Source organism: Podarcis tiliguerta (assembly GCF_965153285.1).
Source record: "Podarcis tiliguerta genome assembly, chromosome: 2".
Taxonomy (NCBI): Eukaryota; Metazoa; Chordata; class Lepidosauria; order Squamata; family Lacertidae; genus Podarcis; species Podarcis tiliguerta.
The window spans coordinates 65,693,361-65,720,121 of NC_139535.1; the positions used below are offsets into that span (position 1 = coordinate 65,693,361).

The window sequence follows — 26,761 nt, forward strand, 5'->3', positions numbered from 1 at the left end:
AGACGAGGAAAAATGTTGCTGAAATTCTCAAGGGTGGTGTGCAAGGTTTGGGTTGTTTCTATATCTTACTTAGGGGCTGTGATTAAAAGCAATGCAAATAATTGTACTGAGTGATTAGGCTACATTCTCCAGTGGAATTTAGAGACTTTAATGCCTACTCTCCAATGCAAACTGTGTGTGTGTAGCTAATACATAACACAAAATATGTTCACTGTGTGATACTGATATATGAAAAAGCCTCTCAAAACTAATGGTCCATGGAGAGGAATTTGTTGTTGGACAATGGAAGAACTAGCCCCAAAATGATTTAGCTGTGTGTGCAAACCAATACCCAGTCTGGTGGAGTGAGTTGTACTCAGAAAAATAACTGCAGAAGGATAACTCAACTTGCTCTGTTATATATATTTAAAGTCAGCCCATATCTCTCTCAGAAAGTGTCAATAGTTTTTCTTTATGAGCATCATTTTTCAAACATTTTTGAGCCTAGAATTAGATACTGTACACGTCTGTTTCTAATTTATTTTACTACTAAAAAGGCATAGGGTGACCCAGTCTAACCACTTACTATTATAAAGGACATTTTTCAAGTGGTTCTTTTTGTAATATTATACACCAATCCACTACATATAATCATAAAGTGCTTCGCAGCTGTAAAATAAAAATGATACGCGAGTCAGAAAACTCAGCACCAAATATTATCACCTTTTCCCCCCTTGGGAGGGAAATTCCATCCATGAAATTCTCAGAATACTTCAAGAACGGAACAGTTCTCCACCCAACAGTGTCTCTAGGCTGTTTCTCATAGTTTGGGGCTAATTCAAGAAGGGCATATGCTCACCATCTGATACATCCTTTGTGTGAATGGGCTTTGTGTCCCATGCCTCCAAAATAATGGACTTAATCACTAAAGAGAATCTTTTCCATCTTGTCCAAAATGGCTAAGTGTATAATCCCAAGCATGTGTTTCAACTGATTCCCTTCCAAGTATAGCATTGCCTCTCAAGATAGCTGGGAAGTCACAGTATATCAGCTAGACTCTTTGTCTGCAGTAGCGCTTGTTGTAACCCAGGGGTAGCCCTACTTGGTGCCTTCCAGATATTATGGATGACAACTCCCATAATTTCTGACTATAGACCATTTTGGCGGGGGCTGATGAGAGTTGGGAGTTCAACAGCATCTGCAGGGTATCACGTTGACCATCCCCGCTCTAAATATGCTGCACACATTTTCCTTGTGGCATAAAGATACGTTTGGAATAGTTATGGTATAGGCCCCTGTGTATACACTACATTAAGACTGAGTTGCTTCCACCAGCCTCCAAGGAAACAGAATTCTCTTGTATAAACAAACACAAAGGATCCCAGCCTTTACAGAATCTTACAACATAAGCTGTTGTTTCTGAAGCATGAAATCTTCATTAGTAATCAGATGCAAAGTATGGAGATTTGAGATATTGGAAACCCAAGACTGGCTGTTATTTGAGAAATAACCTGATAAAGTTGGATGTATATGTGTGTATGTGTGTTTTCCCTTTAAATGAATGTGAATATATCCACAGAATTATTTAACTTGAAAGTTCCAGAAAATATACATGTATGTTGAGGAAGTCACAGAAATGAAGCATCTCACCTTGAGGGCAATTCATGGCTCCAACTGTGTTGACATCATCATCTCCATTGTGGCACCAAGAATCCAGAATTCACATCAGTGCCTAACCCATGTCAACTGGGCAAATGCAGACCAGCTTAAGTGAAGTTTCAAGAGACAACATGCATTCAAGAACCCAAATGCTACCATGCACTCCAATTGTTCATATGTGCCCTTTGAGTTGAATAAGTCTTCCCCAACCTGGTGCCTTCCAGTTGTTTTGGGGTAGAAGTCCCACCATCCCTGACTGTGGCCCATGCTGACTGGAGCTGATGGGACTTGTAGTCCAAAACATCTGGAAGGCACTAGATGTTGGAGAAGGCTGCTATAGGTGGTGGTCATGGCCCAGGCCCTTGTTTGAGCTCTGTGCTGTGAGAAACAAAATTGCGCACAGTCATGGGATCCTTCCCCTTCCCCACAGCAACCAAAAGACTCTCCTACACACACGGAATGACTCCATTAGTTTGCAACACATCTGGGTTTACCAGTTAAAAGCTTCCACATGGCCTCAGGAAAAATCACACGATATGATCTAACAGTTTGACCTAAGCCCATAAAGATAGAAAGAGATACAGCCGCAAACACAAGGATGCATTAGCAAAGCAGCCAAATTACGTTTATATTTCCTAAGATGTGAATACAAACGAAGTAAAACTCTAGCTCTGCTGCAAGTTCATGGAAGTTCTTCCATTCATTTTGCTAATTGCTAAGGAGCTTGCACGAGATTTTTCAAATGGGGGAAAAAACACTTTTTCGTTAGGTAGCAGGAAACTCAGGTCTTCACCTATGAGTCTGCAGGCTCTGCAAAGGCTTTTCGTCTGATTCTTGCAGCATATTAGTCAAAACGGCAACGATTTCATAATACAATTTTTGCAGCCTGGAATGAGAAAACAAGCAAAACACATGCAATGATCATTTCATGATGCTACAACAGGTCTTGAGAACATAAGAACACCCTGCTGGTCAGTGGACCCGTGGCCCATCTAATCCAGCATTCTGTTCTCACAGTGGCCAACCAGGTGCCTGTGGTGAAACCCGCAAGCAGGACCCGGGCACAAGAGCCCTCTCTCCTCCCTTTGATTCCCAGCAACCACTTCAGAGGCACACTGCCTCGGACAACAGAGGTGGAGCATAGCCATCATGGCTAGTAGCTGTTGACAGTCTTGATGCCCCATGAATTTATCTAATCCTCTTCTAAGGCCATCCAAGTTAGTAGCTATGACTGCCTCCTGCAGGTGCAAGTTCCATAGTTTAACTGTGGGAAGAAGTGTTTTCGTTTATCTGTCCTGAATCTTCCAGCATTCAGCCTCACTGGATGTCCAGGAGTTATCATGTTAGGAGAGAGGGAGAAAAAGTTCCTCTAGCCACTTTTAATAAACTTCTATCAGGTCACCCTTCACTCTCCTTTTCTCTAAGCCCAAAAGTCTCAAATGCAGTAACCTTTCCTCATAGGGAAGTTTCTCCATTCCCTCAATCATTTGGGTTGTCCTTTTCTGGACTTTTTCCATCTCCACGGTATTTTTATTTTTTAGGTGAGGCAACCAGAAGGGAGCACAATATTCCAAGTGCTGTTGTGCATTAGATTTGTATAACAGAATTACGATCATAGAAGTTTTCTTTTCAATCCCTTACTTAAACGATCCCTAACACGAAATTTGCTTTTTTCACTGCTGCCGCCATACACTCAGTCAACATCTTCATTGAGCTACAGTCTCAAGCCTTGTTCCTAGTCAGTCACCATCAGTTCAGACCTCATTGGGATTCCTCCTCCCCAACATGCTTCAATTTACACTTGCTTACATTGAACTGCCTTTCCCTTTTTACTGTCCATTTATAGTGGCACCTCAGGTTAAGTACTTAATTCGTTCCGGAGGTCCATTCTTAACCTGAAACTTTTCTTAACCTGAGGTACCACTTTAGCTAATGGGGCCTCCCGCTGCCACCGCTGCACGATTTCTGTTCTCATCCTGAAGCAAAGTTCTTAGCTTTTCTGGGTTAGCGGAGTCTGCAACCTGAAGCATATGTAACCTGAAGCATACGTAACCCAAGGTACCACTGTACTCAATTTGGAGAGGGCATTTGGGACCTCTTCACATTGGTCCATGTTTTTTGGTATTGTCTACATTGACTGGCAACGGCTTTTCGGGGTTTCAGACAGGAATGTTTCCCGGTCCTACCTAGAGATGCCAGGGATGGAACCTTAGACCTTCTTCATACAAAGCAGATGTATTGTATGGATGGTGAGAGTTTATATATTGATCCCCTCAGTCTAAAATTTTAGTTATTGCTTCTTTCTGCTGCTTTGAGTTATATTATTGTTGTTTTTAGCAAGTCAGTTGATGCATTTTCTTAAATATAAAAGCAGCTTAGAATTATTTTAAAATAAAGAACAATATAGCATTCCTCACACACAGATTTACACGATCACAGATTTTTGGATCCTGGAAGCAATGTTTCCAAGGTGCAAGAAACAGCCCCAGTGGCTTCTTACATTCAGCCTCTTAAGTCTCCCTCAAAGGCCTGCCACATTTTCATCAGTAGGAACAAATTATCACAAGATCCATATGTATCAGTTGGCAAAACAGAGTTTAAAACAGACTAAATATTCAAGTGTGATCTTTAATCATTTCCAAAGCTTTGTTCTTCTAACTCTAAATGGCCAGTATTAAGGTATTTTTGTATGGCTTATTCAGAAAGCTGTGCCTTCTATATTGTTCATGCACTTGCTAGGAACAAGAGTCTACAATGAACTTTTTCATTCATTCCTTGTTTTGAACAGAAATACCCTGACTGGGAAGCTTCTGTTCTTGCAATTTTTACATGTTTGAAATAATCAGAAAGCTGTTAAACATGATTCAAACACAAAAAAACATGTTTTACACCTCTCCTATGGCAAGACCATTTCAAACACTAGACTGCCTTCCATTTCAAAAATTCCTTGCATTTGGAAAGATTGGGAAGATTATCCCAGAACCCATCTTCTTGAAGTTCTAGCTCTCTACATGCAAGGAATGCTTTTGCCCCCTTGGAAGCATTCAATCATACCATTTCCCACCAACATTTAGAATTCATTAACTTCACAGTATTTAGGAAACAATGCCACACACTTTAAAAGACCCTTTCTGTTAGATCTCAGTACAAACATTACAGGAGTTAAGGAGTGTTACGGATTTAAAATAATTAGCATTGGCTGCAGTGAAATAACTATTAATATGAACGTGATCAAACGCTTATAATGGTTGACTTAGGAAGTGTTGCATACTTATAAATTGTGGCGTCCTGACGATCCAAAGATGACAAATATAGATCGATGAACGGCAGGCTGCAACAAAAATCTTCTAAGATCATGGGATCTGTGTGAGACAGGGTTTTCTTGAAGCTTTCCACCATTTCATCAAAGGTTCGATATTCTGTTGATTTCTGGTGTGAAAAGACAGGCAACTGGTTTAATGCCAGCGCAACTGGTTTAATGCCAGTGGCTTCACAGAGCTGGTTATACTCCCAACAACTTCCACAAAAGTCAAAAAAGCAACATTGGAAAGGGGGTGAGTTTTTTGATGTTTTAAAGCAGGTAGAGGTGTAGGGGTGGGACATTTTTCAGCCCAGGGGACAACCTTCTGGTACCCATGTGGCAGTGATGGGAAGGGCCAGAGGGGAAAGGAGGCAGAGCAGCAAATGTGAATGTTTACCTTTGAATGGGAAGCGAGTTTCTACACACACAAACATATCCCCTATATGTCCTCCATAGAGACAAGCACGAGGCATTATCAAGTTCAAGAGCACATTCTAGTCAGGCACAAGCATTCAGGGTACAAAAGGTGGCCTGGGAGGAGTGTGGCCTGGAGAATGTTCTGCGGGCCAGACAGTGATAACTTGAGGGCTGTATGTGGCCCTCAGGCTTGAGGTGCCCCACCTATGTTGTTTTTTTAATAGTAAATTTTTATTGTTTTCCCTACATAATCTTTTCCAACAAACCACAATAATACCATACATTCCCTTTGACTCTGCCGAGTCGCGACTTCCCTCCCTCCTAACCATTGGTATATTTGACCCCTTTCTATCGCGCACATCATTCTCACAATAATACTATAGAACATTGGAGGTATTATGTCAATCCTGCTAGTGTCTTAACCTCTTTGCACTTCTTCTTTAAGTATTCAATAAATTTACTCCAATTATTTTGGTATCTTTGATCTTCCTGGTCCCGGATCCTGCCTGACAATTTGGCAAGTTCTGCATATTCTGTCAACTTCACCTGCCACTCCTGGATGGTTGGTATGTCTTGAGTTTTCCATCTTTGGGCCAGGAGGGTTCTTGCAGCAGCCATAGCATACATAAATAGATTTTGGTCTCACATTTTAATTTCTGCTCCTATTAAACCTAATAGACACTCTTCTGGTCTTTTGGGGAAGGTATACCTAAATATTTATTTATTTATTTATTTTTGAGTTCATTATAGATTGATTCCCAAAAAAATTTAACCTTATCACAGGTCCACCACATATCGAAATAATCCTCGTCTATGAGGTGCCCCAATGGGACGCGGGTGGCGCTGTGGGTTAAAGCCTCAGCGCCTAGGGCTTGCCGATCGAAAGGTCGGCGGTTCAAATCCCCGCAGCGGGGTGCGCTCCCGTTGCTCGGTCCCAGCGCCTGCCAACCTAGCAGTTCGAAAGCACCCCCGGGTGCAAGTAGATAAATAGGGACCGCTTACTAGCGGGAAGGTAAACGGCGTTTCTGTGTGCGGCTCTGGCTCGCCAGAGCAGCGATGTCACGCTGGCCACGTGACCCGGAAGTGTCTTCGGACAGCGCTGGCCCCCGGCCTCTTTGAGTGAGATGGGCGCACAACCCTAGAGTCTGTCAAGACTGGCCCGTACGGGCAGGGGTACCTTTACCTTTATGAGGTGCCCCACCTATGTTTTAAAGTAACAGAAGTCACATCCAGATCAGGACTGGTCCATCTTACCCTTGAATTTCTGGGAGAAGTTTTGTGGGATTTAAATAGGGCACCATATGGGTAGCCCTTTAGAAACTTTACAAAGTTTGTCCATATTCCATTACTGAGACTGTTTGGTTTTTGTCAGGGAGGAGTCATAGACATCTAGGAAGTTGCTGAGCACCATGTTTCCCAAGGAGCTCCTTGCATCCCTGCATGGCCCCCTTTCTGCCTGCCTTCCAAAATCTGTAGGATCTGTGCTTTCTAGAAAAAGAGGTGCCTGGATCTCACCATGCATGCCTCCCTTGTTCTCTTATTAATGGCAATGGTGTCCACTTGAGAGGTGCCAGAACTGAGTTCCAGTCGGAAAAAAAGCCCTGTGTAGGATCCTTCAGATTTCAAAAAGGGTCAACGGAACTCCGTTGCATATGAAGATATGAGTGAATGTGTGAGTAAGGGATGTGTATGTATAAATTATAAGAAAGCTTAAGAAACACACTTCCCAATTTATGGAACTTGATTCCAAGTGAGGCAAGTTCTGTCCATGGGCATCTGCAGGAATGTTTCATGTGCGGGGCAGGGGATAAATAAACATACCTAATTAGCATGAGATAACAGGTCTACCATTTCTGGTAGTTCTGGAGACTTAGTGGTGGTAGCTAGCCATCTCTTTGTCTAATTGTCTAGATCTGGTTTCTTAAATGTCAGTCACTGCTATGACTTCATTCATTGGCCAAAAACCCCTAGAGGTGGGAGCAGGTTAGTTTCTCACAAAACAAAGGAAAACACATGTTGCATCACATCTCGGGTTTTACAGATGCCTGAAACAGGAAAAAATAAAAATAAAAGCTGGGAATTGGATACTGCAGTTCATCCAGCGGCAGAGGGGACTTGCCTTCCTTGCTCTCTGCCACAGATGCCCAAGGCTCCATCCCTCGTTAATTTTTAACAGGCCTTAATAACCATTTTTCAATCTAGGATAATGAATGCTGTTCTTCAGAGTTAGGTAAGCCATTTCTTTTCTGGTATGCAAACTAGTATATTTTGGGAATAGAACTGGATATCTGCATTGTTTTAAATAGTTTTGTTCTTGGGTTTAATGGATATGTAGTTGTATATCTGCTTTGGGATGCAATATTGTCTTAAAAGCGGTCAAAAAGCCTATTAACTAAAATTAATAAGCCACAGCTAGTTCATTCAGGAGATGTAACAATCCCACCCCTAACCAGCTACAAGACTAACACGTAAATATGCTCGGACAATTTCAATAGTCTATTTAGATTTTATAGCTTGAAAGGTAGGTATAATGTTCTCTCTGGACCCAATATTCTGTACAGCGTTGGGCTCCGTGGCCCAGAGAGTGGAGCACAGCTGTAGCTTTCCCACTTTATAAGCTAAATGAACAACTTCAGTCTGAGCATTAAATGACATGGAAATCTACAATTTGGTTTACTTTTAAAATTCTCCACAGGTGGGTTATTTTCTTGGTCAGTTATTCATTCTTTGTGAATTAATGGAGACTAACTGAATGGTGCTGTGGGTTAAACCACTGAGCCTCTTGGGCTTGCCAATCAGAAGGTCGGCGGTTCAAATCCCTGCAATGGGGTGAGCTCCCGTTGCTCGGTCCCTGCTCCTGCCAACCTAGCAGTTTGAAAGCACGTCCAAGTGCAAGTAGATAAATAGGTACCTCTCTGGCGGGAAGGTAAACGGCATTTCTGTGTGCTACTTTGGTTCGCCAGAAGCAGCTTAGTCATTTAGATTTTTTAAAAATTTAATGTGGAAGTTATAGAAGGTAAAAATAAAACTTTGTCTAGGATGTATGATCTCTTATTGGATTGGTACACAAAAGACGAAGAGGTGAAGGAGGCTATGACCAAATGGGCCATGGATATTGGTCACAATATTGATTTTGTAATGTGGCATGAATTGTGGAATGTTAATATGAAGTTCACGGCGTGTACGACATTGAGGGAGAACCTTTGGGAAATGATTTATAGGTGGTATCTCACGCCAGTGAAGTTAGCTAAGATTTATAGATTGAAGAATAAGAAATGCTGGAAATGCGGAGAGGTAGAAGGTGACTTCTACCATATGTGGTGGACATGCAGTAAGGTGAAAGGCTTTTGGGAACTGATTTACAATGAGCTTAAAAAAAATTTGAAATATACTTTTCCAAAAAAGCCTGAAGCCTTCCTGCTAGGAATAACTGGCAAAGAAATTAAAAAAGAAGATAAAAATCTATTTTTATATGGCACAACGGCCGCAAGAACCATGTTAGCACAAAACTGGAAAATTGAGGTAATACCTACTATAAGTGACTTGCAAGTCAAGATGATACACTATGCTGAGCTAGCTAAAATAACAGGAAGATTAAGGGATCAGGACGAACAGAAATTTCATGACAATTGGAACAAATATTTGACGTATATAAGAACTAATTGTAGAACTTTGACGAAACTGGCGGGACTGGAATAACTCTAACAGTGAACGACTAATAAGTAAAGGAGATAAAATACGTGATTCCAGAATTTATCTGATACTTACCAAAGGAGTGGAGGGAAGTCTAAGGCTCAGTGGAGCTTAAAACAACTACGGTATGTAATATATGTATGATTCATGGACTGGATATGATACATGTAATTTATGTATTATACTTTGTATTTGTTTATATGTATATATAATGATAAACCAATAAAAACTCATTTGGAAAAAATAAGAAGAAGCAGCTTAGTCATGCTGGCCACATGACCCGGAAGCTGTACGCCGGCTCCCTCGGCCAATAAAGCGAGATGAGCGCCGCAACCCCAGAGTCGGTCACGACTGGACCTAATGGTCAGGGGTCCCTTTACCTTTACCTAACTGAATGGGAATCATCTACTAAAAAGTATGCCCTTAATGCAACGTAACATTATTATGTGCTAACCTGCTGATTCAGTAATGCCTTTATTTCATCCTGTTGTCTTTTCAGAATGGACTGCTTTTTTGCCATCAGAGCAGCATGCCTTTCTGCTTTAAGCTTTTGCTCATATTCATCAGTTGTCCCCTGGTTGTATCGAAACAAAGGGTGATACAATATCTTGAGACAAAGCTCCTGTTCATTTACTACATCGTCAGGAAATTTTATTTTCTCAACCAGTAAAATAATAAGGTATGTGTAATCCCTCTCCTTACACCCTTCCCTGCCTCCTTAAGTACAGAGCCAAGGTGATCCTCTGCCTTGGATATCCCATTAATCAGCATTTATTACTGGTAGACAAACTGTTCTAGATACTTTGTATAGTAGAGCAGCCCAGTTCATAACCATATCCCTTGTACTTCATGCCAAAGTAGTGATATATCATTCTGCAGAAGTAACAGCATCAATATATTTGAAGTAATTGTTTATACAGTTGTACCTTGGATCCTGAATACCTTTGTACTCGGACGTTTTGGCTCCCGAACGCTGGAAACCTGGAAGTGAGTGTTCTGGTTTGCAAACGTTCTCTGGAAGCCGAACGTCCAGCGGGGCGTTCTGTGGCTTCCAATTGGCTACAGGAGCTTCCTGCAGCCAATCAAAAGCCACGCTTTGGTTTCTGAATGTTTTGGAAATCGAACAGACTTCCAGAACGGATTCCATTCAACTTCCAAGGTGTGACTGTATACACTTTTGCTGTTAATGTTCGTCCCACAAGAATTTTCAGCTTGCAGTAGGACTATGACAGATCTAAATCACGTGTGTCACTATACCCATTTTGCAGTATATAGATAAAAGATATGCCTAAATTGGATGAAAATTAGACATAGGACTTAGACTAAAATTCACTAATCAGGGCAGAGTTTCAGTCACAAATAGTTCACATGTTCAGCAGTTTTGTGGGAACTCTGTAAGTGCTGGTTATCAAACAAATGAATTTATACAGAGATAAAATTGATATCTCTGCCACACAAAGGCAAGTTACCTGAATATCCATGATAACAACTGCAATAAACATATTGAAAAACACAAAGAATCCCAGGAGAATGAACACTATTGTGAATGTCCGGCTTGAAACAAATTTTTTGGCATCCAGTTCATCCTGCAAGTCTGTCCAGCCATCAACCTGAAAGGTCATCAGATCAGTGATTAAACTCTAAAGAAGAATCAACCAAGTTTCATATAAATCATAGTAATTTAATTTGGGGTTGTAAGACTCCGATTGTAAAGCAGCTGCTTAGTGTTGGAGGCTTTTTCTGGACAAGAGGGGTAAAAGTTCTGAAGAACGTTAAATGTAGACGGGGAAGCTCTGCACAGAGGAACCTGGCAATTATGGGAGATAGAAACTTAACCAGGAATCTTCTCTCCTTCCAACTGGCTAAAAGATTGGGAAGAGGCGTGAAAATATTGTGTATAAGTTGAGTTGGAAAATAGCGTAGTTAACTTAAGAGATGAAAAGATGAGAAGAGATAGAGATTTGAGCAGTTGAAAAGCTGCAAGAGAGCAAAAAGGCTGAAACACTAACAGTGCTGGAACACTAGAAAATGTTTGGCAGCTCAAAGGGGCACTACAACAGAATGAGTCAGCATATGGGCATAGGGGAACCTATATAAGCAGGGGGTTACAGATTCATAAGCATTGGCTTGGTTGGGGAAACAGTCTAGAACAGGTACATTTATCTCAGGTGCATTTATCTCTCTCTCTCTCTATATATATATATTAAAAATCTAAAATAATTTCCTCACATTGCTTTACTAAAACCTTAATTAAAGGTTGGGGTTTTTTTTGGGGGGTGGTCCGTGAGCTTGTTATTCACCCCAAGCTAAGTGCCAAACCACTCTATGGTATAGGGGAAAGCTTAGAAGACTGTTTAGTGCAGGCGGCGGAGGGCCTGTGGTAGTAGAAGATATTGACCTGGTGGCAGGTCAATAATTGCGCCGGGCGAGAGCTAGCAGATGCAATGGAGGCCGAGAAGTAAGACTTCTTAGCGGCCTTCACTGCCATCTCATAGGTTTTCATAAAAACCCTATAAGATATTCTTGAGGCTCCGTTACGGGCACCCCGCCATACTCGCTCTAGCCGTCTGAGGTCCCGCTTCATTTTCCGAAGCTCCTCGCAGAGGGTGCTTGGGTGCGATCTCATCGATGGCTGCCAGGAGCTGGATACTGCAGCCCTCAACAAGCTCAGTCAATAAGTCGCCAGGGGGAGCAAGGTCCCGCAAGGCTTGACGGAATCTATCAGGGTCCATCAGCCTCTGCGGGTGAGCCCAAATCGGCTCGCCACCTAAGCAGGGTGGGGGTGGAAAGTCAATCCTGGCTTTCAGAGTGTAGTGATCAGACCATGGCACCTTCATCGAAGGAGACATGATCACATCTATACCGACGCCAAAGATCAAATCCAGCGTGTGGCCTGCTTGATGTGTGGGGCCCGAAACAAACTGGGAGAGCCCTAGTGTCGCCATGGAAGACACCAGGTCCAGAGCCTGTGAGGAGGGAGTGGCATCAGCATGGATGTTGAAGTCCCCCAATACCAATAGGTTAGGGAACTCCAAGGCCCAGCCAGCCACTGCCTCCAGCAGGCCTGACAGGGTGGCTGCTGGTGCGCTAGGTGGCCGGTACACCAGCCAGACAGCCAAGCTCACCTCAGAGCCCCACACTAGGCCAACACATTCAATGCCGGGGATCAATGGCGATGGTAGAGCCCTGAAAGAACAATCTTCCCGGATTAATAATGCCACCCCTCCCCCCCGGCCCACAGTCCGTGACTGGTGGAGGACAGAGAAACCCGGGGGTGCCATCTCTCGTAAGGTAACAGTTTCCCCTTCGCGCACCCAGGTCTCCGTCACATAAGCCAGGTCAACCCACTGCGAGATAAAGAAATCTTGCAGGGTGGCGGTTTTGTTGCCTATAGACCTGGCATTGCATAGCACCAGTGACGGAGGTGAGTAATCCTTGCTCACCCTACCCTCGTCCCTCGGGATGGGGCGCAGATTGGAAGGGTTACGAGCATATCCGTATCTCGATCCCCTTCGCCTATAACATCTGCCCCCACCGCCATACCTCCCTCGCCCAGGGAGTGTGAAGACACACTCAAGTGTTCAATAGCACAGTGTGATACCAGCATGTTTTGCTTTATGGGACAAACAGCATCTCTAGGGAGGATTTTTGAATGAGTGAAACAATGGCAAGGGGAAACTTAAACAACCATCCCCAGAACCATGTTCCTCATCTTAAGTAGACCACTCCCTGAAACTACCTTTGTCCTTAAAATAAGAAAAAACCTTGAAACATAACAGATCTAGACCTAGTTACACCCTGAAATAGTTTCTATTCAAATTGATTTTGCCATTATAGAAAAGCAATGTGGGACAGAGCTGAGAATGGATAATTACCGTCACTAAACTGAAAAGAGTGAAAAAGGCAGCTGCTAGGGTGCCCCAGTTACGTGTGTCTCCGTGCTCGGGGTCTCCGTACAAACCTTGACCCAGAATTGCAAAGATAAACATGAGCAGGAACAACAGCACGAGAACGTAGATCACATTTTTGGCAGTTTCGGCCAGGGCTGCCACCAGGACCTGGGCAGAGTGGGAAGAGAGAGAAAAGAAAAGCAAGTGAATCCAAATTTACATTATGTGAAGAGAAAAGTTTATTTAAAAAAAATCAGGTAGGAAGTAGGGTTGGGGATCTTCCTTTCCATTTCAATCAGAGCTTCTGTTTCATGGAGTGAAGTCATCAGTGGCAGGGCATGGGTGGATACACTCAAAAAGAACCAGCAGTCCTAAAATTTATTACAGGCCTTTCATCCCCTTTTGCATTTGATAACTGATTCCAGAGGAACAAAATAGCAGCACACATAGCATCATTTGTGAATGACTTCCACTCATCTAATGGGGTAGCTTTCGCTTGACCCATTTCCAGATATTGATCATGACTTGGATCCTAACTAGGCTTCTGCAACAGAAGAGCTCCTTTCAATGGAAGAGCTCATGGATGGGACCAAGATCCAGCAAAGGCTCTCACCAATGGGAAGATCCAAAGTCTCACCAGCATTGCCCTTCCCCTGCAACCCTCTGTGCTGTTTCTCCTGCTGCTCTGGAGGTGTCCCCCAGGCCCCTGAACAGAGCTTTGGGGCTGCAGGGGAACGAGAGAAGAGCCCAGCCTTTCTTTATGTGCTAGGCAAAAGTGACAAAATTCATCCATGGGGATCATTCATAAATGACGCCATGTACCTGCGTTTTGTACTGAAGAATGGGTTCCCAGGTACAGCATTCTGAGTCTGAGACATGGCTGCATCTGGAGTTACTGACACCAGTTACAAGTCCTTCTACTAGGCATGGGAACTGCCAAACTGACTATAGCCTTGCTCTAACGGCACAAAGCAAATTCCTTTGCCACGCAGGAGAGGCAGATGAGCATCTTATCCTGGCTTTGCACAAACCCACTAACCAGGAACTGACACCTGAACAGACCAACAAATGGATTTGGGATCTGAAGTATGAGACAGTGTTGGCAGTCACAGATGTTTGTCTTAAAAGGACCAGCAGATTATATAAGAACCCCTTTGGCATTTGTATTTGGCATCGGTATGCTTTCTGTAGTGAAAGGAAGGCAGCCAGCCCATTCTTTAGTCAGTCTCTGGAGTAATATAATACTCAAGCAGTGCGGAGTCTTCTGTAGTTTTGAGTTAATAGAAATGTTTGTGATCTTGGCCAAGATCCATGACCAACAGTCTGACTCAAGCGGTATTCCCAAGTCAGTATTCCCATCCGTTCCTCAGAGAGTCTAGTGTACATTCTGATGTAATTTGTAGCACTTTATATGAGTTCATTCTGTTTAGAGTTCTTACCCAGTGACCCTGTGCTTTTCGGTGCTTCCTCTAGGGGCATATTAAGCAGGAGTTCTCGTAGTGCAAAAGACCAACAAGACCCACATCTGCTTCATAATAAACATTACTGATGCATGCAGTCAACAGTACTGTAGTGGCTTTGTTATGGAAGGAAGGTTCCTTGAGAAGTAACTACTTCCCTTTTGATTGTGACAACTCTGTGTGGGATTGAGAAGTTATTACTTCCCTTCTTACTGTGACAAGTCTACACGGGGTTAGTAATTCAGGTTAGGGAAGCATCAGTTACCCCAGCTATACTGCTGGTGCTAAGCATGACATCTTTCTTTCAGAGAACCGCAAGCAGATTTCTGCTTGCATAATGGGCCTTTCCTTTCGCACCTCCATTGTGTTGATTGTGCTGAAATCTACTTTTGAGGGTTAGGTGACTTTCAGGAACAGTTCATGAAGTGGTGTAGTGAGGGGGGGGTTATCAGAAATTGCACAAACAAAAGTGTCTTCCACTCATGCCAGTGTGTCTTTTAAAATATTGGCTACCTCCACACAATGGATTATTTAGACTCTATTCACACTCCTGGTAACTGATGGCAAAGGTGCAGGGAGCTAATGTCTCCTACTTTCAAGCTGTTGTTGGTCTAGCCATTTATTACTCTAGATCAGTGTTTCCCGAACTTGGGTGGCCAGCTGTTTTTTTGGGGGGGGGACTACAACTCCCATCATCTCTAGCTAGCAAGACCAGTGGTCAGGGGTGATGAGAACTGTAGTCCAAAAGAATCCATAATGCTGGACTGGTGTAGTGACCAAGGGTAGGGGCGCAGGAGAAAGGTCTCCCTGCCTGGACACAGGATCAATGCAGGGAAGGATGATGCCTTTAAAAGTGATATGCAAATAAATAAATGCCCTCACAAAAAGGAGGGGGCGCTTAGCACCTTGCACGATCAGGCTCTTAATCATGGCAATAGAACTGGCCTTCAAAATGAGAAGGAACAAGCCCATTTACACTCCACAGCATGGGACGTTTTTATAAAGCGATGTAATGGTGCTCCAGTCAATCAGGGATTTGGATACAATCTTTAAAAAGTCAGCCTCCCTTAAGGAGAGCTGTAAAATGCCGGTGGTAGCAACAGGCCAGCAAGCACCCCTTGAATACCGGCATCCAATAACTTTGCTACTCTCACATCCATCTTTACATTCCTCATCTACGCCTTCAAAAATTCACAGCGGTTCCTGTCGTTAAGAAGAGGCTTTGTGCCTCTCAATCTTGTAAACTGCATGGAGATTAATCCTCAGTACATCGTCCTAAAAGGTCGTTTTCAGAACTGGGTGTTCTAAACGTTTAATTTCAAACCAAAAGGCAGATAAGCGGAGCATGCATCCTCATCAGGATTGTTTCTTAACATAACTTCTCTGTGTGGAATACCAATGAGGAAATTATATCCTCAAGGTGGAAATTTATTGCACCAAGGTGGGAGGCAGAAAATTGTAATGAGTTTGGTGGTGGTGGTTTTTTTAATTAATAAAAGGGAACCATACTAAGAAGGTGTTGCATGCTTTTCATGCCTTAAATTCCATTTCTTTGCTAAGAAGTAATTTACACAGCAGTTAATAAACTATAATGCAACCTCCTACATCTTTCGGGGCAGGAGCAGTTATCAGTAAAACACAAATATATTGGGGGGGGGGATGACTGCTTTCCTTAGCAACACAGGGAATTGTCACACTACTTTGGGCCAAAATCCCAAGTCTAATATTTTACCTGTGTTGTGGTTAAAGGAAAAGGATGCAGAGAACCTTACAAAGAACCTCAAACAATTCCTCAAAAGAGAAATCTTTAAGCACCTGGGGGGTTGCCTGGGCCTAAGGTATGAGTGGTCTGCTGCTGCATTTATAGAGTCACAGGTTACATGTCTACTCAGAGAAGTAAATCCTATTGACTTCAATGGGGCTTACGTCAAGGTAAGTGTACACAGAATTGTAGCCTTAAATGTGTCTGTTCCCCCCAAATACTTGACTTCAAGGTTATACAATTCTGTGTGCTCAGATATGCATCAATGAAGTGGCTATTTACTTCTTTGTAAAAGTATTTATATTGTGCCATCTCATGTTAAATATTGAGTTAGTATACAATATATACAAATGTACAGTGTCAATTCAACATTGAAAAAAGAGGCTTCCACCAGTTAATTATACACTGCATTAAATCAGTTTTCTCTCTTTATATGGGGTATCCCTTTCTTCTAGTATTATTAGCAAAGATAAATGGAAATGCCTGATTTACCTTCTATAAATTGCTGGTAGTTTTATATACCCCCGTCCCAACCTTGTCCCCCAGAAACACTGGATAATTAGCATATAAAAACCTGGTGATAACTGAAGTCCAAGATCAAAAGTAGCGGGATAAAGGCTCAAAAGTGATCATTATAAGAGCCTTGTGCCTATAAATGTCCCACTTCTGGTGAACTTCCCCAGCCAATTAATGACAAGCAGAAACTTGCGGCTGAACAGCCTCTACACACATTAGCTCCCCACTGAAAACTAAACCTCCAAGGTTGCCAGAGAAAACCATGAGTCAACAGTATTTAGGCACAGTGTGTTAGAATTTATGTGCCTATATATATGCACTCCTGCATACATTTATAATGGCTAAATATTGCAGATTTATAAGTAAACAAAATTATGGATTATTTAGTTATATCAATACACAAAAAGGGACGGGCAAATTTGATTCGGTTTTTTATTCTGACCTAATTTGCTCCCCCCAAAACTATATGCAAACCAAAATCCTTCAGTTCACCACTTCTCTGAATTTTGTGATCCAGTTATCTAACCAAAAAATGGGCACATAAATGCATATATTAGGGGGAAATAAACATGCAAATATTTCAGTGAAAATAACTTACAATAATTGCTTGGGGAAATGTGTACATTAGGCTAAATTGCATTAAAATGTATGTATTAGGGAAATGCACACTAAAACTCCCAACAAATTTTAATGATGCAGAAACGTGGTGAGACAAACCTAATGTTGGAAAAGACGAAACAAGAAGAGAAACCAAATTTGGGGCAATCTTCACTACACATTTTTAAAAGTGCAGTGGTACCTCATGTTAAGAACTTAATTCGAGGTCCATTCTTAACCTGAAACTGTTCTTAACCTGAAGCACCACTTTAGCTAATGGGGCCTCCCGCTGCCACCGCACCGTTGGAGCACAATTTCTGTTCTCATCCTGAAGCCAAGTTCTTAACCCGAGGTAATATTTCTGGGTTAGCGGAGTCTGTAACCTGAAGTGTCTGTAACCTGAAGCGTATGTAACCTGAGGTACCACTATATCATACTTCTTTAAACAGTCATTGCTTCCACAAAATAATCCTGGGAGTTGTAATTTGTTAAGGGTAATGAGAATTGCTAGAATACCCCTCTTCCCTCATAGAGCTCAGAATTCCCTGAGAAGGGGAGCTGATTGTCAAACCATTCTGAAAAATGTAGCTCTGTGAGGAACATAGAGGCCTCCTAACAACTCTCAACACCATTAACAAACTAGTTTTGCTGATTCTTTTGTGTAAACCATGACTGATTAAAGTGGTGTGATATCACTTTAAATATATAGTGCAGATCTTGGGAACTTCATAGATTCATCCAACCCTAGTTTTAATTGATTAACAGATCATTTATCAATTAATTCAGCTGGCTATTCAACTAAACTCAGATGGTTCCCATTTTTAAAAAATCAAGTATCTCCCTAAATTGGTAGCTATTCTTGTGAACACCCCAACTTTTCTAGAGATCCCCTCCCCAAATGTCTGCTAATTACTGTATTTACATGAATCTAATGGTTGCCTTTTTTGGCCAAATTACGTTGCAAAAATTAAGGTGCACATTAGATTCGATGGCACATTTACATTCGCCAGCAAATACTTTTTTTTGTTTCAAGGTTCTGAAAAATGAGGCGCACATTAGATTCAACAGCACATTAGACTTGAGTAAATACGGTAGTTGTGTAGAAAACTGCATGATCAGAGGGTTTAAATCCACAGGCGCAACAGTGCGGCAGAAAAAATAGGGCTCACAAAAGACGTATGACTCACTTAGCTTGTAAACATAAAAGGAGAAGTTTTGAAATCTGACTTTAAAACCCCAGACTTCATTTATTATAAGAAACTATACACACACACAGAATTGCAGGTCTTGGGAAGTTAAAGCCTATTTCACATTTTTAAGACCTTGGAGGTAAGTGACCTCATAAGACCTCAGTGTGTTAATCAGAAGAAATCAACAAACAGAAGGAAGTTGCCCCTAGTTGCAAACTCTAAGTGAAAATTTATCTGCCAAGCTTAATCTGAGTCCTGACTGCCTTTCACTAGCTTTGCTTCCCGCCCTTCTGTACAATGTTGATTGATCCATGTCAAGAGAGGGTGAGTAGCTGTCATCCTTTCTCTCTTCCCTGACAGCATGAGAACCCGCTGGTGATGTAAAGCCATCAAGGTTGTTCATGAGGGTAGGAGGCAAGGCTTGTGAACAATGCTGATTGATCCACATCCCCAGAGGTTCTCATGCTGTCAGGAATGAATGAATGAATCTTTATTTGCATCAGCCATAGCAATAAAACAACAATCCGATATACAAAGAAAAGAAATAAAAAGTCAATTATATAAAATACATTTTAGGGTTTTGAATCAGTAGTCAAATACAGTGGTACCTCTGGATGTGAACGGGATCTGTTCCGGAGCCCCGTTCGCATCCTGAAGCGAACGCAACCCACGTCTGCGAGTCGCAATTTGCCGCTTCTGCGCATGCGCGTGACGTCATTTTGAGTGTCTGCGCATGCACAAGCCGCAAAACCCAGAAGTAAGGCATTCCGTTACTTCCGGGTTGCCCCAGAGCGCAACCCGAAAACGCTCAACCAGAAGCAACTTCAACCCGAGGTATGACTGTAGTGGCTCTTATTCTGATTGCACCAGCTAAAAACCTTGCAACCTTTGCTGTCACCTGCTCATCTTGATCAGCCAAGAGAAAGGACACTGTGGCAGTGGTTGGGCAACCCAGAATGGACAATAAAAGAGGGGTGATAACCTCATTCCTCAAGTCTTTATAAAGAGGGCAAGCCAGAAGGGCATGCGCCACCAATTCGGTACTGCCATCTCCACAGGGGCATAAGCGTTTTTCGTGTGGAAACTGTTGGAATCGCCCCTCAAGTACAGCCGAGGGCAGTACATTCAATCTTGCAAGAGTAAAAGTTCTCATGCTGTCGGGATAGAAAGGATGGCAACAAGCCACCCCCTGGTGACATGGATCAATCAACGTTGTACATAAGGGCAAGAGGACATGCTTGCGAAGAGCCAATCAGAGCTCAGGCTGAGGTTGACAGATCTGCTTTCACTTAAGCGTTTGCAACCTCAAGGCATTTCATTTTGTTCAAGAGCTAATCAAGGGCGGGTTCTGCCAAGTAACATCTCAGTAGCATTTTAAATGCTAAAAACACAAGGCCAGACAAGCAGAATCCACAAAACAGGCTCCCTCTACATGGCAAACACAATTCAGGCCGGAGAAGGGAACACACAGTTCATACCATCTCCTAGAATCCTTCGCCAATGGATTTTAACATATTTTGTAAAATGAAAGCTGGTCATGTGCTATTAATAACAGCCATTAGAGATTCTGTGTCTTGACATCATTAAACTACAGATAAATGTTATGCTATTATTGAAAATTTGCATTACCTTTGCGAAAATAATGAAACCAAAAGAATGCAACACTTCATGATTTAATTCCTTTTCCAAATCTTCTTTGCATATTTTTAGAGTTTCCGCTGTAAAAAGGGCAATCCCTGTTCGTTGAATTTACGTGCACAGCGTAACCATGTTAATAACTAGGAATATTGCCTGATCCTGACAACAGATGTCAGCAGTGAGTACAGCACACAGTCCAGAACAATTTGAGCTCCATGGGGCTTACTTCCAAGTAGAGATGTATAGGACTGTGCTGTTACTCTGAAACAGAGACTATTTGTTTCCTTCCCTGCTGATGAAACTTGGGGCCAGTTTAAATGTATGGGCATTAGCATAAGCTTCCCCACATTTAAAATAAGTGAATAAATCCCTGTAATGGAAAACTGGCATTTAATAGGGCAAATAAAATAAAATTCATGGTAATATTCTCTGTGTGTGGGGAGGTGTTCAAAAGCAAAAACACTGGGCAGCATTCAGAAATGCAGCCTGAGATGGTCCAATTCAGGAAGAACTCCTTCCTGTGTGCTTTTCACACATTTGAATCACCCTCTGAGCAAAAGAGAATGGAATTAATCCTCAGCGGGGGAAGGAGATGGCAGTTTGGAAGAGGAAAAGTCTAGCTGTATTTACAGCTGACATCTTTTTCACCGCTCATGAAACCACATCCATTTACCATCATCCCTGGGCTGTAGAAGAGGAGTTTGAGAACCCGGAGTGACTGGAATCCTTTGAGCATCATTGCAGTGTGGTGCATTTGCGGGTTGCTTCGATTAATGGTGTATGGGAGGTAAGAAATGAACAGGACAGTCGCATCAAATCGCTTATAACCATCCTTCCAGTAATTAATGGGATCCAGGTAAAGGTTCATCAGAAACTCTGCTGTATACATGGCCACAATAATCAGATCTGCTACCTGAAAAGGGAACAAAGGCGCATTGTTAGGAGGAGTTATTTTGGTGATTGAACCACAAGGGAAGTTACTGCTGAAATGGCTTTTGCTAGGTAGACCACAGACTCATTCTTACAGAAATAAAGAACTTCAGATACATGGCCAACATCAGGCTTAATCTTATGTAGGGCCATGCTGAATATTTCCCAACAAGCATTTTCAGTATGAAATATTATTTTGAGGGGAAATGAATCGCTGCGTCTCCCCCAAAGGCACAGTACAGAGGCCTAGGATGTCAGAAAGATAAGGGACGGGGAAATCCCGTGGGGTGTGGTCTATTTCCCGCATGGGAAAAGTACATGTTTGAAATTTATTTTGGGATGATGCATAAGTAATAATAATAGTAATAATAGTAATAATAATTTATTTATACTCCACCCATCTAGCTGGGTTTCCCCAGCCAACAGGCAAAAGGGGAACATAATAGCAAAGACACATTAACATTGGTTTTAAGGCTGCTGTTTCATATATGGCATAAACAATGTCTTTCTTTTGGGAATGTAGCACAAGTAGGATAATTAAAGTGCAAAATGCATGCCCATCTCCCACAATGCCCAAGGTGCAGGTAGGGCATGCAAACTTATTGACTTCCATTCTCAAAACCTTGACATTAGAAGGGGGGAAAGTGTTTTCAAGAGCTGAATGGACTTCTAGACAGTAGCCAGACTTCTCTTTCTGCTACCACATCACAGGGATATATAATTAAAGAGTTTGTGTACAGTAGCTGACTTGACTTCATGTAAGTTAAGACATCTAAGGTGTGTGAAAGATAAGTGTTTCTAAAGAGGACATCTAAATCATGAGAGAGCAATTATTAACCGTGCGCTCACTTCAAGTTCAAAATGTTATTCAGGCTCCATTGTAAAAGAAGGGTCCTACAAATGCAATCAAAACATCAGCAGGTGGGCAGATCACTAACAATACCGAATACCAGTGTGGGCAAAAATAGCTGTCAGATAAAAGGTGTTTCCATCATACTAAACGTGCAGTATATTCTACCAGCAGGTTTAGGGCTATTTGAGATTTGTGATATCAATGAAGAGGAAAGAGAGTATGACAGAAAGCCATACAGCACATGGTTAACTTATGGAATTTTCCACCAGAATATATAGTGATAACTACCAACATGGACAGCTTTAAAGGGGATTAGAGAGATTAATGGAAGATAAGGCTATCAATGGTACTAGTCATGGTGTGTGTGTGTAGCTTCCAGTGTTAGCTAGATGCAGTATGGCTCTGATTACCAGTTGCTGGAATCATGAGTGTTAGTATGGTTAAGTCCTGTTTGTGAGTTTCCCATAGTCACCTGGTTGGCCACTGTGAGAACAGAATGGTGGACTAGATAGGTCTTTGTTTTGATCCAGATGTTCTTATGACACAATGAACATGTCAGGATTGGATAGTATCAGGTGACTTGGCAAGACAGTATCATTGGCAAGAACCCAGCTATTCCAATTGTACACCCAGTCCAGTCGTTGAACTATGATGCCCTTTGATGCTCTATCTAGAAATCCCAGGTCTTGCAAAGGTATACATACTGCGTGTGCATGGTTGATTTATAGCTACTCGTAGATTTCCTCTGTCAGTGCTGATAGTAAATTCAAATATTTGGTAAAGACAATAAGTTACACATTAATTTGGCAATCAGATGCATTTCATAAGATCATATAAACCTTCTGACAAATATCCCTAGCTATTTTAGACAGGAGATAGCTTGAACCACATGTGCAAAATGTTTAAACTTTCAATGTAATAGAATGGGTGCAGGATAGTTTTATCAATATTTATAGTATAGGCTCAGACTTGCTCCATTACATCACCATTAAGTTTTGAAACCATGTTGATAGGGCATTTGTAACTTTTCTAAGCCAGATTCTTCTCCCAACGTAAACAAGATTTTTCAGTGATGTAAAATATTGGAATTCACAAACAAGGACATCAATAATAATAATAATAATAATAATAATAATAATAATAATAATTTATTATTATTATTATTATTATTATTATTATTATTATTATTTATTATTATTTCTACCCCACCTATCTGGCTGGGTTGCCCCAGCCACTCTGGGCGGCTTTCAACAGAACATTAAAAACAGAATAAAACTTCAAACATTAAAAACTTCCCTAAACAGGGCTGCCTTCAGACATCTTCTAAAGGTTGGATAGATGTTTATTTCCTTGACATCTGATGGGAGGGCGTTCCACAGGGCGGGTGCCACTACCAAGAAGGCCCTCTGCAGGGTGAAAGGCCAGGCTGGAAATATTATGGTGTAATAACCTCATTGTTATTTTTTAATATTTTCGACTCTTGCACTCTTTTGCTAATCATTTGTTATTCCTTACTCTCTGTTTTGTCCTCTCCCTTCAACCTCTTCTCGACTTACCAGTAAGCTCTCTGAGCAGTGAATGTGTCACTTCTGTGTTCAATACTAGGGTCAAATAGTTGCAGCAGCGGTGGTGGTAATGAGAGTAAAAAAGCTGACATAATGTAGTGGTTAAGTGCATGAATGGAAAATCTATGGCTCAGATCGATCTGAGAAGCATTAGAGAAACTATTATCTGACAACCATCAGAAGCAGGGATAATAATATTGGCCTACCATGTAGGGTATTGTAAATATTGTTGAGATTACATATGTGAAATGTTTTGAGTACTGGGACCCTGATTCAGCTGGTCATGACTAACAGTGAAATTCTGTAGGGTTCAATGGGACATACTCATAGGTATAGAGTTGTTTCAACATTTGAAACTGTTAGTCACAGTTCACTTGAGGCTTTCGTTTGAGCTCTAACACAACAAACGTAAGCTATATTTTGGCCTTAGTATTTATACTACACTTTCTCCAATTCATACTTTAGGGAGCAATATTAATAGTGGACCTATTCCTAAATTCAAGCTGGTGTCAGGTATAGTGAATAAGGTATTCCATCCATTTAATGCTTTTGCTTGACAAGAGTATAATATAAGGCATTACTCATATCTTGACTAGAAGTCAAGAAGAAAAGGAGAAAGGAATGAAAGAGCCAGGTAAACTCTGTACTTCACTCTCCCCCTGGCCCCGCCCCAGTTTATTCCCTTCTTCTTCTGGAAGAGAGAAAGTGGCTTTAGAACAATAGAGAAAAATGAAAAGTTCAGGCAATCAAGAGTCTTGTTACCTCCAGGAAAAAATGTGACTCATAGCGAACTTTGTAATCTGTTTCTATGGCCAAAAATATTGCATTGATTGTGATGGTGCTGATCATAACTGATTTGAACAGAGGATGGTAGAATAATGTTTCAACGAACTCGTATAGCTCAATGTCTTTTCTCCTGGAAAGAGAAAGAGAATGACAAATTTGTAAAACAGAACATTCTAAGTTATCCAAACTTAAGACGAGCCTGCTGGATCAGGCCAGTGGCCCAACTACTCCAGCATCATGTTCTCACAATGGTCCCCCGGACGCTTCTGATAAAATCTCAAGCAGGACCCAAGCACAAGAGCACCCTCCCCTCCTGCGGTTTTCCAGCAATTGGTATTCAGAAGCATTACTGGCTGTCACAGCATAGCAACCATAGCTAGTAGCCACTGACAGCTTTATCCTCCATAACTTTTTCTATTTGTCTTTCAAAGCCATCCATGTTGATGGCCACCCTTGCCTCCTAAGAGGAGCCCCTTAGTTTAACTAGGCACTAAATGAATAAATACTTTCATCTGTCCTGAATCTTCCTACATTCAGCTTCATTAGATACCTACAAGTTCTGGTGTTATGAGGGAGAAAAACTTTTCTCGATCTGCTTTCTCCATGCCATGCATAATTTTAAAAGCTTTTATCATGTCGCCTCTTATTCACTGAAAAGTCCCAAACGCTACGCTACTCTAGCCCAATGATCATTTTGGTTGTCCTTTTCCAATCCTTTCCCAACTCTTCAGTATCCTTTTTGAGGGGAGGTGACCAGAACTGCACACAGTATCCCAAATGCAGTTGCACCATTGATTAGCGTAACAGCATTATGACATCAAGAGTTTTGATTTTCTATTCATTCCCAAATAGCATGGAATTTGCCCTTTTTACAGCTGCACACTAGGTTGACATCTTCATCGAGCCATCTGCTATGACCCCAAGGTGTGAGCAGTCCAAGAGATGTCAAAAGCACTTGCTCATTTCAACAAGCAATATCTAAACCAGTTGTTCATACCATGCCCCAGTAGTACCTATGAGAAATCCATTGGATTTAGACAGGATTGCTGGAACCATTAAACAGGGGGTTGGTCATTGGATAGGGAGAGCTATCAAAGGAAAGCTATGCCCTTAGCAGGGCAAGATTTGTCGGATTGTTGTTTCATTGGGTTGACCCAACAAGTTTGGTAATAATAATGTTTGCATTAATAATGTTTGCATTGCTCAGATGAGCATCTGTAACAATAGTTTTATAGATAATCTCTGTCCCTTCTTCCAAAAGTAAAGCCACTTTCGGCAAGAACTCAGAAGCGGCAAAGGTGATTTGAATCCCATGTAACATAGAAGGGGTGTTAAGCACCTCCATACACTTCTCCGCCCTTATTTCTTTCTAAAAGGGGAGGTGATCACCGCATACATTTAACAACTAATTTGGCCTTTAAGAGCCCATGCAGATAAAATGCATGTTTCCTCGCAGCAGCCCCACCCCACATTTGGCAACAGACCCCCACCCCCCCATCACTGGCCTTAACCTCTCAACACAGCTTACACCTCCAGTGTTCATCCATTAACACTGGACTGGCTGACAGCGGCTGGTGGGAATTGTATTCCACCACAGGTTTCTTCACCCTTGAATTAAAGCCTCCTGTGAGCCCAAAGTACCCCCACACAGAAGAGGCTGCCTTTTGTGCCCCAGTATGATTTACTGTTCTGGCCTTGTCTCCTTTCAGTAAGTCTTCTTCAAGGCATGTGATTCAATGTCTCTTTCTACTGGGTGCGATTGGGTCATTCAATGTTCCAAATTGCAAGTACAACAGAACAACCTGGCCCCAGAAGAGCTGTCCTGCTGTGCTTGGGGGAGGAGCCACACAGCTCAGTGGTTGAGAACATGCTTCCAAGTTCAATTCCTGCCATCTCCACTTCAAAGGATCCAGTAAGAGATGGTGCCCAAGACTCTGGAAAGCCACTGCCAGCCAGAGGAGGCAGTATTTGGCCAGATTACATGCTTCAACATTTATGGAACCGCTTCTGAAGAAAAAACAGCATGTGAACCTTGGGTTACTGACGCTTCAGGTTACAGACTCCGCTAACCGAGAAATAGTACCTCGGGTTAAGAACTTTGCTTCAGGATGAGAACAGAAATAGTGCAGCAGCAGTGCAGCAGCAGGAGGAGGCCCCATTAGCTAAAGTGGTGCTTCAGGTTAAGAACAGTTTCATGTTAAGAATGGACCTCCGGAACGAATTAAGTACTTAACCCGAGGTACCACTGTACAGCTAAAAGGAACCAACTGAAATCTTACCTGAATCCCCACACATAGTGTTTCACATCAACGTCAGATTTGGACTTAAAATACTCGTAAGATAGCTGGTCAATAATCTGATGTTCTTCAGGCAACTCTACAGCCACCTTTTCAGTCATCTTTGTAGTTGCTGTTAATCCCCCTGCCCCTTAAGGAGCACTGGAGATTTGAACAAGAAAGTCTAGTGGAAAAAGAATGAAATGTTCTATGTGGACTCAGCCCCTTTATGAGATCACATACAGTATA

The 26,761-nt window shown here is 42.0% G+C and overlaps 1 protein-coding gene and 1 long non-coding RNA gene across 2 annotated transcripts; one reads left to right on the forward strand and one right to left on the reverse strand.

Annotated features, from left to right (window-relative positions):
- Nucleotides 1-2,237: 2,237 nt before the first annotated feature.
- CATSPER3 (cation channel sperm associated 3) lies at nt 2,238-26,717 on the reverse strand. Its single transcript, XM_083428899.1, has 8 exons — nt 26,516-26,717; nt 24,213-24,366; nt 20,776-21,015; nt 12,925-13,107; nt 10,519-10,659; nt 9,504-9,623; nt 4,910-5,067; nt 2,238-2,524 (listed from the first exon to the last, which is right to left on the reverse strand). Exons 1-8 carry the CDS (start codon nt 26,632-26,634, stop codon nt 2,428-2,430), a joined length of 1,212 nt encoding a protein of 403 aa, XP_083285025.1. The 5' UTR covers nt 26,635-26,717; the 3' UTR covers nt 2,238-2,427.
- On the forward strand, nt 5,074-6,937 carry LOC310672182. The gene is made up of 2 exons (XR_014508457.1): nt 5,074-5,551; nt 6,549-6,937. It is a non-coding gene; the product is annotated as an uncharacterized lncRNA (long non-coding RNA).
- Nucleotides 26,718-26,761: the final 44 nt, after the last annotated feature.